Here is a 16,439-nt window from a genome sequence, read left to right on the forward strand (position 1 = left end):
TGAGAGAAGGCGGCGGCCTTGGAGCAGGGGGGAGTTGACAGAAAAAATCTGTTTGGCGGGCTGGAAGTGAATTCTATCCTGTAGCCGTGGGAGATGATATCCCGCACCCACTGATCGGAGACGTGTTGAAACCACACGTCGCCAAAGTGGGAGAGCCTGCCACCGACCAAGGACGTTGCTGGCGCGGCCAGATAGTCAAGAGGAGGCTGCCTTAGTGGCAGCAGCTTCTGCGGTCTTCTGAGGACGCGGCTTCGTGCGCCAGTTGGGTTTTTGGTCCTTGGCTGAGTTAGTGGACGAGGCCGAGGGCTTAGAGGACGACCAGTTGGAGGAACGAAAGGAACGAAACCTCGACTGGTTCCTGCCCTGGACAGGTTTCCTGGTTTTAGTTTGTGGCAAGGAAGTACTCTTCCCGCCAGTAGCTTCCTTAATAATTTCATCCAGTTGTTCAGCCCAGCAAGGTACTTCTTTGAAGAAGCGTCTGCCTTCCACTCTCGAAGCCACAAGATCCTGCGGATAGCGAGGGAATTAGCCGAAGCCACCGCAGTGCGGTGCTTCCAGCATGGCAGACGTGGCATAGGATGAAAAGGCTGAAGCCTGAGAAGTTAAGGCAACCATTTCGGGCATAAAGGCCCTGGTGAGGGAATGCATCTCCTCTAGAGAAGCAGAGATGGCTTTGAGAGCCCACACTGCTGCAAAAGATGGGGAGAACGAGGCCCCTGCCGCCTCATATACAGATTTGGCCAGAAGGTCAACCTGGCGGTCAGTGGAATCCTTAAGTGAGGTGCCATCAGCCACTGATACAACTGTCCGGGCTGAGAGTCTAGACACCGGAGGGTCTACCTTTGGTGAATGAGCCCACTCCTTGACCACCTCTGGTGGAAAGGGAAAACGGTCATCAGAACCACGCTTTGGGAAGCGTTTCTCAGGACAGGCCCTAGGCTTGGTCACAGTGGCCTGAAAACTGGAGTGGTTAAAGAACACACTCCTCGTTCTCTTAGGCAAGGTAAACTGGTGCTTTTCTGCCAGAGAGGGTTGCTCCTCTAATACTGGCGGATTGAGTTCCAGTACAGAATTAATGGACGCAATCAACTCACTAACATCTACGTCACCTTCGGACAGATCAATGGGGAACATGGAGGTAGCGTCCGAGACCCCAGTAAAGGCATCCTCCTCGTCCTGCGAGTCAGCTCGTGAATCAGAGCCGCGGGACGAGGAAGGAGAGGGGACCCTGCGTCTCCTTTTAGGAGAACGGGGTCTGGGACCAGATGAAGAATCCTCTGTGGGCTCTGCTGAGCGAGCTGTAGCAGCAGAGGTGCCCTGAGAAGGGGGCTGATGCATGCTCAGCAGAGTCCGGGACAACTGTCCCATGGAGTCGGCAAAAGACTGGGAGATAGACTTAGAGAAGGATTCTACCCAAGCCGGGGGTTCAGCCACCGGAGCCGGAGCATCCGGAGGGACCACTGGGGATGAGACTCCAGGCTGAGGCACCATGTTAGAGCAGGCATCACAATGTGGATATGTGCTCGGTTCAGGTAGTTCGAGCTTACATGCAGTGCATATTGAGTACAGCCTTGCAGCCTTGCTCCTCGTGTGAGACATGCTGCTGAAGTGGGGGCTCTGAGCCAGATGACCCCCAGAGAGTATATAAGCAGGTCCACAACCGGAGGTTGTGGCTTACCAGACCGTTTGTGTGCCCTCCAGATCCCACAGCCCGGACCCACAGAGAGATGCTGCAGCCAGCGCCGATCGCTGTGAGAACGCTGATAAAATGGCGCCGGAGCGAGGAGAGGGGGCGGGGCCTACTCTAAGAGCGGGATCCGGAGGGCCAAGGAGATATACAGGTGAGGGAATATTTCCTCAGAGAGGAGTGTCCCTCCCCTGTGCCGAACGGCCGCTGGGCGGAGCCGCACTGTCCCTCTGCAGGATTGACATGCAGAGGCAGTGAAATCGAAACTAGGCCTCAGGCGAAGCCGGGGCCTAAATTTAACGATGCGGCCGGCGCGCAGGCACCATCGGCGCGGTTCTCAGGTGAAAACCAGAGAACCGGCCGGAAATGTCAGAACAGATACACAGCCCACTCTCCCCAACAATAAAGTACAAGGGACCCCCCGACAATAACGTCTCAGATACTTAGCTTGTGAGACGCAGGGCCAGGTCCCTGAGGGATGAGTGCTCCGTCCGGCAGGATCCTGAAGGGCTGTGGATGGAGACCGGTCTCCTGCAAGGCAGGGAGAACCGTGCTGGCTCCCACTTCAAGCCAGAGCCCGAGGGATGGTGAAGGAGCGCGGCATGTAAGGCTCCAGCCCTGAAATCAACCTTAACAACACCGCCGACACAGTGGGGTGAGAAGGGACATGCCGGGAGTCCAGGCTTGGACCCGCTTTTCTTCAAACTCTTTCCAAAAACCAAAAATCAGATGAGAATGCATGTGTGGATGTGTGCCTCCTGAACACAAAAGCATTGAACTGGCTCTATTTGGTTATCCAGGGGGTGTATATGCTCAGAGGGAGGAGCTACACTTTTTAGTGTAGTACTTTGTGTGTCCTCCGAAGGCAGAAGCTATACACCCATGGTCTGGGTCTCCCATAGGAACGATAAAGAAATCGCTCATTGGTGACATGCCCCCCTATTCTCGATTATCGCTGCTGCTGCAGCTAGCGATGTAGTTCCTCGTTGCTGCGGCAGCACACATCGCTATGTGTGACACCGCAGGAACGAGGAACCTCACCTTACCTGCGGCCGCCAGCAATGAGGAAGGAAGCAGGGGGGGAGAGATGTTACGTCCCGCTCCTCTCCGCCCCTCTGCTTCTATTGGGTGGTGGTTCAGTGACGCTGCTGTGACGCTGAACGAACCGCCCCCTTAGAAAGGAGGCAGTTCGCCGGTCACAGCGACGTCGCTAGGCAGGAAAGTACTGTGACGGGTCCGCGCGATGTTGTGCGCCACGGACAGCGATTTGCCCGTCTTGCACAACCGATGGGGGCGGGTCCGCACGCTAGCGATATCAGTCACGATATCGCAGGGTGTAAAGTGGCCTTAAGGCATGGGCAACTTACACATCTGGACAGGCATTATCAATGCTGAGCAGTATATAGAGGTTTTAGAACAACATATGCTCCCATCCAGACAATGTCTATTTCAGAGAAGGTCTTGGATATTTCAGCAAGACAATGCTAAACCCCACTAACTCCATCACAACAACATGGCTTCTCAGAAGAAGTGGTCGAGTGATAAACTAGCTGCCTGCAGTCCAAACCTTTCAACCATAGAAAATATTTGGCGCATTGCGTAATGAAAAATCCAGCAAAGACCCTGAACTGTTGAGCAGCTAGAATCCAACATCAGACAAGAATGGGACAACATTCCTTTCCCAAAACTCCATCAATTGGTCTCCTCACTGCCCAGACATTTACAGACTGTTCTAAAAAGAAGAGGGAATCCTATACAGCGGCAGACACGGTCCTGTCGTAACATTTTTGATAAGTGATGCTGCCATCAATCTGTAAATATGAGAAGTGTTTCAAATGAAATGGAAAAATGTCTTTCACCTTCTGATCTGTGTTCTATATTTTGCTGTGAATAAAATATGGCTATAAGAGATTTGCAAATCATTCCATGACTGTTTTTCTTACAGCATCTCAACTATTTTAAAGAGAACCGACCAGCAGGATTTTTATGTGTAAAGTAAAGCTAGTGCTATACGGGTGCTAGGATGCTGAATCTGAGCATACCTTTAGTTCTGATATTGGATGTTTTATTACAGTAATATTTGCAAGTAAAGTTCCAGCAATGCACTGTTATTTGATTGACAGGTGCAACAGGGCGGGAATATGGGGTCGGGTCTTGCAATCTTTTCCCGCTCCTGTCTGCCTGCCTGGCCTTATTCCCCCTGCCGCCGTCATAGACTTCAATTTCGGCCCCTGTTCATTAGCATTCATCATTATTGCAGCAAACTCTTCACTAAGATGGCGTCAGAGTTGGTGCCTGAGCATATCTCTATCTCCTGCGCCTTTGTGAAGACTCTCTCTATCTTCATTGGACTGATGAATGACAATGTGAGGGCAGCACATGCACACTCGCATCCTCAGCTCTTGTTGTGACAGCATTAGTGCGCGCAGTCACCACAGAATTGGAGACCGTCCCCAAGATCAGTTCCCTGCACATGACCGCAGACCGCACCCAGAAGACGAGCCGCATGCTTCACAGGAGACCGGTGAGTTGATTTGGGGGACAGTCTCAACTTCTGTTGTGACCGCGTACATTTCCTTGGTCACAATGAGAGTTGAGAATGCAAGGGCGCATGCGCCCGCATCGCACATCCATCAGTCCAATAACGGAAGAGAGAGTCTACATAAAGATGGCGCCGGAGATAGTGCTATGTGCGGGCACTGACTCTGATGCCATCTTAGTGAAGAGTTTGCTGAAGAAGTAGTAAATGCTAATGAGCAGGTGCTGGAATTAAAGTCTATGACAGCGACAGTGGGAGGAATGCCAGGCAGGCAGACAGGGGGGGAAAAGATATAACAAGACCCGACCCCCATAATCCCAGCCCTGTTGCACCTGTCAATCAAACAACAGTGCATTTCTGTAACGTTACAAATATTATTGTAATAAAACATCCAATCTCAGAATTGAAGGACTGCCTGGATTCAGCATCCTAGCGCCTGTATAGCACCGGCTTTACTTGAGACATGAAAATCCTGCTGGTTGGTTCCCTTTAAGCAGTGGGGTTTTAATTGCATACTGATCTTTTGGCATTATTTTGATAATTTTATGTTGCTCCCTATTAAAAGTTTTGGCACAACATTTTGTACTGTCTGTATATCAATATTATACCCACTTTAAAAAAAATAGTGACAATGCACAGATCAAGGCGGTTACTAGATACCCCTTATTACATGCACAGCTATCCATTACCTGATTAGCAGACATGAGGCATTTAATTATTAAAAAAGATTTTGCTTTGAAAAGTAACAAAATCTAATAAGAGCACTGACAACACCATGCTAATAAGAGCACCGACACCACCACGGTAATAAGAGCACCGACAACACCATGCTAATAAGAGCATCGACAACACCACGCTAATAAGAGCACTGACAACACCACGCTAATAAGAGCACTGACAACACCACGGTAATAAGAGCACTGACAACACCACGCTAATAAGAGCACCGACACCACCACGGTAATAAGAGCACCGACACCACCACGGTAATAAGAGCACTGACACCACCACGCTAATAAGAGCACCGACACCACCACGGTAATAAGAGCACCGACACCACCACGGTAATAAGAGCACTGACAACACCACGCTAATAAGAGCACCGACACCACCACGGTAATAAGAGCACCGACACCACCACGGTAATAAGAGCACTGACAACACCACGCTAATAAGAGCACTGACAACACCACGGTAATAAGAGCACTGACAACACCACGCTAATAAGAGCACCGACACCACCACGGTAATAAGAGCACCGACAACACCATGCTAATAAGAGCACTGACAACACCACGCTAATAAGAGCACCGACACCACCACGGTAATAAGAGCACCGACAACACCACACTAATAAGAGCACTGACAACACCACGCTAATAAGAGCACTGACAACACCACGCTAATAAGAGCACTGACAACACCACGCTAATAAGAGCACCGACACCAACACGGTAATAAGAGCACCGACAACACCACGCTAATAAGAGCACCGACAACACCACGCTAATAAGAGCACCGACAACACCACGCTAATAAGAGCACTGACAACACCATGCTAATAAGAGCACCGACACCACCACGGTAATAAGAGCACCGACAACACCACACTAATAAGAGCACTGACAACACCACGCTAATAAGAGCACTGACAACACCACGCTAATAAGAGCACCGACACCACCACGGTAATAAGAGCACCGACAACACCACACTAATAAGAGCACTGACAACACCACGCTAATAAGAGCACCAACAACACCACGCTAATAAGAGCACCGACAACACCACGCTAATAAGAGCACTGACAACACCACGCTAATAAGAGCACCGACACCACCACGGTAATAAGAGCACCGACAACACCACACTAATAAGAGCACTGACAACACCACGCTAATAAGACCACCGACACCACCACGGTAATAAGAGCACCGACAACACCACGCTAATAAGAGCACCGACAACACCATGCTAATAAGAGCACTGACAACACCACGCTAATAAAAGCACTGACAACACCACGCTAATAAGAGCACCGACACCACCACGGTAATAAGAGCACTGACACCACCACGCTAATAAGAGCACTGACAACACCACGCTAATAAGAGCACTGACACCACCACGCTAATAAGAGCACTGACACCACCACGCTAATAAGAGCACCGACACCACCACGGTAATAAGAGCACTGACACCACCACGCTAATAAGAGCACCGACAACACCACGCTAATAAGAGCACTGACAACACCACGCTAATAAGAGCACCGACAACACCACGCTAATAAGAGCACTGACACCACCACGCTAATAAAAGCACTGACACCACCACGCTAATAAGAGCACTGACACCACCACGCTAATAAGAGCACTGACACCACCACGCTAATAAGAGTACCGACAACACCACGCTAATAAGAGCACTGACAACACCACGCTAATAAGAGCACCGACAACACCACGCTAATAAGAGCACCGACAACACCACGCTAATAAGAGCACCGACAACACCACGCTAATAAGAGCACCGACAACACCACGCTAATAAGAGCACCGACAACACCACGCTAATAAGAGCACTGACAACACCACGCTAATAAGAGCACTGACAATACCACGCTAATAAGAGCACTGACAACACCACGCTAATAAGAGCACCGACAACACCACGCTAATAAGAGCACTGACAACACCACGCTAATAAGAGCGCCGACAACACAACATGCAGCACTACACAGGATATACTACCTTTGGAGTGGAAGGAGATGAGGCAGTCACAAATGGGCCAGTTCTCCACAGGTTCATTCAGGATATTGTCTTCAGACATAATAACCACAGTAATGTACTCAAACTTGCACAGGCGCTCCAATATTTGCGTCATAGGCTTCGATTTGGATTTTTTGGTCATGGCACATATTCCCACCACAATCTGACGCTCCGGAGGCTGCATTTCAAAGACAAATATATTAATATATTATATATATATGGATAGATAGATAGAGGGATAGATAGATAGAGGGATAGATAGATAGATAGATAGATAGATAGATAGATAGAGGGATAGATAGATACATAGATAGATAGATAGATAGAGGGATAGATACATAGATAGATAGATAGATAGATAGATAGATAGATAGATAGATAGATAGATAGATAGATAGATAGATAGATAGATAGATAGATATAGATACTGTATATGAAATTATATGTGACAGGAGATATAGAGGATAAGTTAGTCAATTATATTTCGTTTGCATGAAGAAAAAAAACAATGGGAGAATTTATTAAGTAGATTACTCTAGCTTTCTGGCATTTAATGTTGCAAATATGCAACACAGAGTTGCAGAAATATTTTGTAACTTTTGCTGCTTTCTGTAAAGGTGGGAAAGGCTTAGCAGGAGAGCATTTCACCAAATATCATCCGATAAAGTCACTATAATTTAAAGGGGTGGTTCACTACACAGCATAGTGGCCACATCGATGTAAAGCTCGTAAAGAAGGCTTTTCTCAAATACCTTGTGTAGTCAATTGTGCCTCTGAGTGGCGCTATTGCCTAAGAATATTAATGGTATCCTGAAATCAGGTTTGGGTGGCCCTTTCAAGATCTGTACATTTTATTGCTGTAGTTTTTTCGGGTGTCTTGCTGTAAGCTCCGGAGAATTCGGTGTTGGCTGCTGGCTAGTCAAGCGTATGTAAATCCAAACTGAATATGCACTGCTCAATATGCCCATAATACCACCCAACTCTCTGGCCCAGCGACAGTGATAGTAATCTTCATGGTCATTCACTATCACTGCCGAGAGTTGGGTGGGATTATGGGAGTGAGGGGTAGTGAATATTCACTTTGGAAAGGGCTACCCAAGCCATATATCAGGATACCATTAGTATTGTACTAGAAATCAGCACGGGCCCCTGAATGATGTGCCAAATTTATTAGGTGTACATTTTTCTGATGAGTTTAGAAACAAAAAAAAATAAAGGGCACAGGAAAAAAAATGGATGTTAAAGGTATGCTACAAAAAACATGAATGTATTGAAAAGAAAGAGCTCTAAGGAAAAGAAATCGTGCACACCCATAGTCTAAAATATATTACTTTATTTGTATGAATAAACACAGGCAAGTACAAGGATTAAAATAATTTTAAAACAAAAACATTAAGGGGGCGGATATGATAATCCAACAAGCTTTACCCCTTCATCAGGTAAATTAGCCAATACAGCAGTAATACAACATATCGACCAAATGATTCAATAGTGATGCATGTAAATAAATCACAAAGCAAAATTACATTATGATAAGAGATCTTGTTCAAAAAGTTACATAAATAAATACATAAAAAAAAGTAATTAGACAAATAAATGACTGGATGCAGATCAATGCCTGACGAGGAGTGTCCCAACACCTATCACTGCTTGCTTTTGTTTTTTAAATGTTTTTAATTGCCTGTGTTAATTTAAGTAATATATTTATATTATTATGGGTGTGCACAATTCCTCCTCCTTAAGGTCCAGTCACACTAAGCAACTTACCAGCGATCCCAACAACGATAGGGATCGCTGGTAAGTTGCTAGGAGGTTGCTGGTGAGATGTCACACTGCAACGCTCCAGCGATCCCACCAGCAACCTGACCTGGCAGGGATTGCTGGACCGTGGCTACACGAGTTGCTGGTGAGCTCACCAGCAACCAGTGACCAGCCCCCAGCGCCGCGTGGAAGATGCTGCGCTTGGTAACTAAGGTAAATATCGGGTAACCAACCCGATATTTACCTTGGTTACCAGCTCACGCAGCTACACGTGCAGAGAGCAGGGAGCAGCGCACACTGCTTAGCGCTGGCTCCCTGCTCTCCTAGTACAGCACACATCGGGTTAATTACCCGATGTGTGCTGCAGCTACATGTGCACAGAGCAGGGAGCAGCGCACACCGCTTAGCGCTGGCTCCTTACTCTCCTAGTACAGCACACATCGGGTTAATTACCCGATGTGTGCTGCAGCTACATGTGCACAGAGCAGGGAGCAGCGCACACCGCTTAGCGCTGGCTCCCTGCTTTCCTAGCTACAGCACACATCGGGTTAATTAACCCGATGTGTCCTGCAGCTACATGTGCACAGAGCAGGAGCCGGCACTGACAGTGAGAGCGGCGGAGGCTGGTAACAAAGGTAAATATCGGGTAACCAAGGACAGGGCTTCTTGGTTACCCGATGTTTACATTGGTTACCAGCCTCCGCAGAAGCCGGCTCCTGCTGCCTGCACATTTAGTTGTTGCTGTCTCGCTGTCACACACAGCGATCTGTGCTTCACAGCGGGACAGCAACAACTAAAAAATGGCCCAGGACATTCAGCAACAACCAACGACCTCACAGCAGGGGCCAGGTTGTTGCTGGATGTCACACACAGCAACATCGCTAGCAACGTCACAAAAGTTGTTCGTTAGCAGCGATGTTGCTAGCGATGTTGCTTAGTGTGACGGGGCCTTTACAGTTTTTCCCTTTCAATACATTCCTAATGAGCTTGGCACACCTTATACCAGCAGCCTTTTCTTTAAAAGGAACCGGTCACCAGGTTTTCCCTTATAAGCTGTGGCCTCCACCAGTGAGCTCTGATATATGGCATTCCAGAATACTGTATATAAGAGCCCAGGCCGCTCTGTATTACGTAAAAAACACCCTTATTATACTCCCCTGCGGGGCAGTCCGGTCTGATGAGTGTCACTGCTCTCTGTCTGGCGGGTCCTCCATTTTGTGCGATCGCTGTCCTCCTGCCCAGCACTGTGTGCACGAGGCGTCCTGCGTCATTCACAGAGAGGCCTTCATTGCGCTCCTGCGCAGGCGCACTTTGATCTGCGTGGCTGAGGTAGTATTGTAGTGCACATGCACGGGTGCTCTTTGACCTTTTCTCGGCCTGCGCATTACAGTACTTTGCTTGGCTCTCAGCAGGGCAGATAAAAGACACCATCGAATCGGACCGTCCCCTAGGTTAGTATTATATAGCTGGTTTGCTGTCCGGCACCGTCTACAAATCAGAAAGGATGAGAAGCCGCTGCTCTGTGGACAAGACGTCAGCGGAAGAAGCTGAATCGCAGGCAGGAGCGGTCTGTGACTTCTCTGTATCAGCAAAGAATAGCATCAGGCACAACAGGAAGGTATTAACTACCTGCTTCTTAGTGCATGGGCACATTTTTTTACTTTTTTATTTTTTTAAAGTCTCAGATATACACTTGCCCCTTGTCTTATACTTACCTTCCGGCATTTTTACCCTTTTTCAGCACTGCTAGGTTCCAGTGGCACCATATTGTGACTCCAACTACTGACTCAATTAAAGTCTATGAGAGCCAGAACGAGACTCTCATAGACTTGTATTGAGTTGTGATGTCTGGCGCGCTCCATGAAACACTGGAGCTGCCAGCAGGTCACAAATAACTGGAGACCGTTGGGAGCAACGCTGGAAACAGATGATGTTAGTGGCAAGTGAGCATAAGACAGGGGGGCAGGGCACTTGCCTCTCCAGCGCTGAAATGAAATAAAAAAAAAGATGCTGGAGTGGCGCTTTAAAGTAAATTTGATGTGTACCATATGCCCTTTCCTAAGCCCTCCTAATATTAGGCAATGATAAAAAAATATTTTTCAGTAAAATCACATCTAAGCAAATTCTGCAACTCTTTGATGCCGTAAAACTGGCATACTAGCAATGATCAATCAAAAAATAAAAATAGATAGAAATATCCAGCATCTGCAAAATAAGTGAAATGATTACTCGTTTCAAGCAGGCAACCCTGCTCTAAAATCATGACATGGTCATGGTCAGGATTAAGAGCAGGGCTGTCTGCTTGAAACGCGTAGACCACTGTCTTCTTTTTCCCAATGTTTTTATAACTTTTGTATCACCTCTATTTTTATGGAGAACCATGAAAGTTAAGTTTTAACTATTTCACTCATTTTGTAAATGCTGGATTTTTCTATTTTTGATTGATCTGCCACCTGGATGGTGGCCAGGCTTCTGTGCACCGCACCCCCAGGCTTCTGTGCACCGCACCCCCAGGCTTCTGTGCACTGCACCCCCAGGCTTCTGTGCACCGCACCCCCTATTATCCCTGTGTCTGGTAAGCTGCCTTTTGTACTCATACCTCTGCTATACTAGAAATGATACATTTTCCTGAATAAATTTATACAGGGTGTGGCTCAAATGAAATCTACACACAACCCATTTTATTTTAAACTCTTCGAGTTATTCGAAAATTCTTCTAAATGTAGGAAATGTCATTTCTTCTGCATACAAGTCACTGTTGTCAGAAAGCCTAAAAGCCTATTCTGAAATGTAGACGTGGCCATAAATTCCCATTTGAAACAACTGTTATGGCCTTTATGAGGATTCAAAACATGAAACCAATTTGTACACTGAAAGATGAGTACAAATTCATGTTACGGTGTCTGACATTGCACTGACATTTACTACTTAGCCAGATTTATTTCTCTGAGATTTCTATTGATTCAAAACATTTCCAATGTATCTGAAGACATGATGGTTATTGCTTTAATTTATATTTCTATTAAAGTGCACCAATCACCAGGATTTTCCTATATAACCTAAATCCAGTGCTATACTAGTGCTATCAGGCTGATTCTATACACACCTGTAGTAGTCAGCTCGGATGTTTAGGTTTTGAAACATAAGCAAATAAAGTTTATAAAATTAGCTGCTTGTTGAGTGACAGCTGAAATGGAGCAGATCATATATTCATAGTTATCCCCTCCCTCTGTTAGAATTAGCATAAGTATTATACAATTGATTCACTTTATCTCTTGCAGGACCTGTGTGAGGTCATACCCATGTCACCTGGTATCCAGCTTTCTTGGCTGAGGCCCCGCCCCTTCTGATCACATGGGTATGACCTCCCACAGGTCCTGCAAGTGAAAAAGTGAATAGTTTGTATAATACTTATGCTAATTCTAACAGGAGGAGGGGATAACTATGAATATATTATCTGATCCTCAGCTGCTGTCACTCAACAAGCAGCTGATTTTATAAACTTTACTTTTTTGGATTTCAAAACCTAAACATCCGAACTGACCACTAGAGGTATGTATAGAATCAGCCTGATAGCGCCAGTATAGCACTGGGTTTAGGTTATATACGAAAATCCTGATGATTGGTTCCCTTTAACCCCTTCACGACCTTGGACGGATCTATCCGTCCAGGATCGTGTCCCGTTAAGCCCCGCCCCCTGCCGCGGGCAGGCGGCGTGGATCGGCACACATATCAGCTGTTTTCAACAGCTGACATGTGTGCCTGCTAGCCGCGGGTGGAATCGCTTCCACCCGCGGCCATTAACCCCTTAAATCTTGCTGCCAAAGTCTGGCAGCAAGATTTAAATGCGCGCGGCCATGTTTGTTACTTACCGCCGCCCCCACCGGAAGTCACGTGTGTTATCACGTGACTATCGGTGGTTGCCATCGTAGCACAGGGTCATGTGATGACGCCTGCTGCTATGATCTTTCACTTTCATTTTCCCTCGGCCGAGAGCAGAGGGAAAACCAAAGTGAGTGAATCTGCTGATTACAGCGGTATTGCTGTGATCAGCAGATAGCGATCAGCGATCGGATTGCTGATTGCTATAGCCCCCTAGGGGGACTAGTAAAATAAAAAAAAAAAGTAAAAAAAAAAGTTTTAAAAAATAAAAAAAAAAACAAAAAACCTAAAAGTTCAAATCACCCCCCTTTCCCCCCATTGAAAATTAAAGGGTTAAAAAATAAATAAATATACACATATTTGGTATCGCCGCGTTCAGAAATGCCCGATCTATCAAAATATAAAATCAATTATTCTGATTGGTAAACGGCGTAGTGGCAAAAAAATTCCAAACGCCAAAATTACGTTTTTTGGTCGCCGCAAGTTTTGCGCAAAATGCAATAACAGGCGATCAAAACGTAGCATCTGCGCAAAAATGGTACCATTATAAACGTCAGCTCGAGACGCAAAAAATAAGCCATCACTGAGCCATTGATCCCAAAAAATAAGAACTCTACGTGTTTCGGAAAATGGCGCAAAACGTGCGCCACTTTTATTGGACAAATTTGTGAATTTTTTTTAACCCCTTAGATACAAGTAAACCTATACATGTTTGGTGTCTACAAACTCGCACCGACCTGAGGCATCACACCCAGACATCAGTTTTACCATATAGTGAACACCGTGAATAAAATATCCCAAAAACTATTGTACGATCCCACTTTTTTTGCAATTTTTCCGCACTTGGAATTTTTTTGCCGTTTTCCAGTACACTATATGGTAAAACTTATGATTTCATTTAAAAGTACAACTCGTCCCGCAAAAAACAAGCCCTCATATGGCAAGATTGACGGAATAATAAAAAAGTTACGGCTCTTGGAAGAAAAGGAGCAAAAAACAAAAACGCAAAAACGGAAAGTGCCCGGGGGCTGAAGGGGTTAAGGAAGACCTCCCATAATATATTTTTTTTTTCATTTTTTATGTGGTGTAGTGTGAGTGTATTAATATACTCAGATACCGCCGCTATCTCTCGGATCCAGCGCTGTTCTGCTTCTCTTCTCAGTGATGCCATCGCTCTGCAGACTCTCCGGGTCACATTGCGCTGTAAGTCTCTAGAGCCTCAAAACAAGGCTCAGAACGAGGCTCCAATGACTTACATTGTAAAAGAAACTTCCGGCTCACACAGAGTGAGTCAATTAGTCTGAATTAAGGTGACGTCACTAAGACGCAGAGAAGAACGTCGCTGAATCCCATAGATGAGTACATTACTACACACACTACAATGATATATACACAAACTTAATGAAAAAATATATTAAAGGGGGTGCTTCTTTAAGGGTTAAAAAGGTTTGCAAACTCAATTCAATCTAGGCATATTCTACAGAAAGATATACTAACTGCAAAAATGGACAGGCCATAAATCTGTACACCTCTCTGAAAGAATGAATTAGATAAGAATATGAAAGGCTTAGGCTCTATTCACATTGAAGTATGGTTGCTATCCACTGCACTTTGATAAAAATAGAAGACAAATTACAGATTCATTATAGATCTATTGCATCCATAATAATCTGTTACAATGGTTTGCAAAACAGGTTTTGATAGATCTTTCACGGATGCCGTATCAATACAGAACTCAAGACGTCATTGTGAATGGAGTCTTACTCTGCTGTGCACATACACGTAATAGCTCCTTACAGCTCCAGCTGTAGAACATGTGGATATTACCTGACGCAACAACTGGTCTTTATCTTGGAAGAGTCGCCTCCAATCCAGTGTGGAAGCAAGGGTGCCTGACACCATGATATGTCCCCAGACTTCTGGGAACTAGTTATACCCTGAGATACGCTACACAGTCACCAGCTCTCTGGACAGATAGGTAGCGAACAATTCAATACTTGACTTTTTTTCTCCCCATTTCGAAACTGTAAACCAGGGGCAGAGTCCATCACTACTGCTTAATCTACCTGTTTGTTATCTAACAAGTTAGGGAAATTAACACTTAACACATATCTACCCTAGGAAATCAGTTACAGTACTATCAATTTAGAATACACTTGTAGGCAACAAAGGCAGCTATACCCCTTAAAGGAGTTGTTGGGCCTTAAAGGCCCCTTTACACACTGCAACATCGCTAGCGATATCGCTGTAACGTCACCGGTTTTGTGACGTTACAGCGACCTCCCCAGCGACATTGCAGTGTGTGAAACACATCAGCGACCTGCCCCGCTGTGAGGTCGCTGATCGCTACAAATCTTTCAGGACTATTTTTTGGTCCTTTGTTTCTCGCTGCACAGCATGTATCGGTGTGTTTGACACCGTTACAATGACATCGTTAGTGACTTAGACCCCAGCCCGTAGGCGTGCTATAGCGTTCCCTTTCCCTTGCTGTGTGACACGTCCCCAACGACCAGCGAGGTCGTTCTGCAGGTCCGGATCGCTGCTGCGTCGTTGGGCAGATCTGCCTGTTTGAGAGCTCACCAGTGACTTTCCAGCGATCCCGGCCAGGTCGGGATCGCTTGGTGGGATCGCTAGAAAGCCTCAGTGTGTAAAGGGGCCTTAAAACTACAAGTCTGTAGTCACTCTATGTGACACGCACATACTATGCGCTGTGAGGATACTCCGGTGCCAGCAGCATTCAGGTGCATGACTGCAAGTATGTGAGTTACATACATACATACATACAGTCACATGCCAACTAGGCTGTATCCGGCCTCGATCAATACAAGTGCATTGTGCAATGCCGGATACATCTAGTCGGAATGTGGCCGGAAGTATGCAAATTACATACTTGTGGTCACATGACCACCCACTATGGGTGGTGGATGTGAGGATTCACTAGTCTGCAGTCACGTAGAGTGACTGAAGACTTGTAGCTTAAAATCAGACAACCCTTTTAGGACACACACATAATGTCGGCTGAGCCCGCAGATATCGGCCAGCAGTCTAAAGGCCCAGTCACACACAACGACTTACCAGCGATCCCGAAAACGATGCGACCTGATAGGGATTGCAGGTAAGTCGCTGGGAGGTCGCAGGTGAGATGTCACACAGTCAGATCTTACCAGCGATGCAGGAACAATACAGGTCGCAGTAGCGACCTGTATAACGATCTCAGCAGTCACTGTGACCCTGTCACACAGTGTCAAACACAGCGATGTGTCCTGCCCAGCAAGCGATCTCGTTATGTGTGACGGTACCTTAACTTATATGGGGGCCTCCAGAATCTACTCCAGATGATGACTGAGAAAGATAAGGATCCAGGTCTGCTCTTGAACTGCTGATCTTTTTGTTCTTGGTAAGAAAAGCTACCTCAAAAGCTCTCTCATAGAGAAGACAAGAGCAAGCTCTCCTATGTATGGAAAGGTTGGATCAGATAACCGCCGGCTAAGGGTACCTTCACACTTAGCGATGCAGCAGCGATCCGACCAGCGATCTGACCTGGTCAGGATCGCTGCTGCATCGCTACATGGTCGCTGGTGAGCTGTCAAACAGGCAGATCTCACCAGCGACCAGTGACCAGCCCCCAGCCAGCAGCGACGTGCAAGCGACGCTGCACTTGCACGGAGCCGCCGTCTGGAAGCTGCGGAGACTGGTAACTAAGGTAAACATCGGGTATGGTTACCCGATGTTTACATTAGTTACCAGCGCATACCGCTTAGCTGTGTGTGCAGGGAGCAGGGAGCCGCGCACACTGAGC

At 46.5% G+C, this 16,439-nt stretch overlaps 1 protein-coding gene across 9 annotated transcripts in view; it reads right to left on the minus strand.

The window, feature by feature from the left end:
• Positions 1-16,439, minus strand: part of PPIP5K1 (diphosphoinositol pentakisphosphate kinase 1) — a 316,383-nt gene that overhangs the window by 238,104 nt on the left and 61,840 nt on the right. For all 9 annotated transcript variants that reach the window (XM_075345881.1, XM_075345880.1, XM_075345875.1 and 6 more), the window contains one exon: positions 6,980-7,175. In XM_075345881.1, coding sequence (XP_075201996.1) covers positions 6,980-7,175 — 196 coding nt within the window. The remainder of the gene's footprint in view (positions 1-6,979; positions 7,176-16,439) is intronic.

The sequence above is a fragment of the Anomaloglossus baeobatrachus genome, chromosome 4 (assembly GCF_048569485.1).
Source record: "Anomaloglossus baeobatrachus isolate aAnoBae1 chromosome 4, aAnoBae1.hap1, whole genome shotgun sequence".
Lineage (NCBI taxonomy): Eukaryota > Metazoa > Chordata > Amphibia > Anura > Aromobatidae > Anomaloglossus > Anomaloglossus baeobatrachus.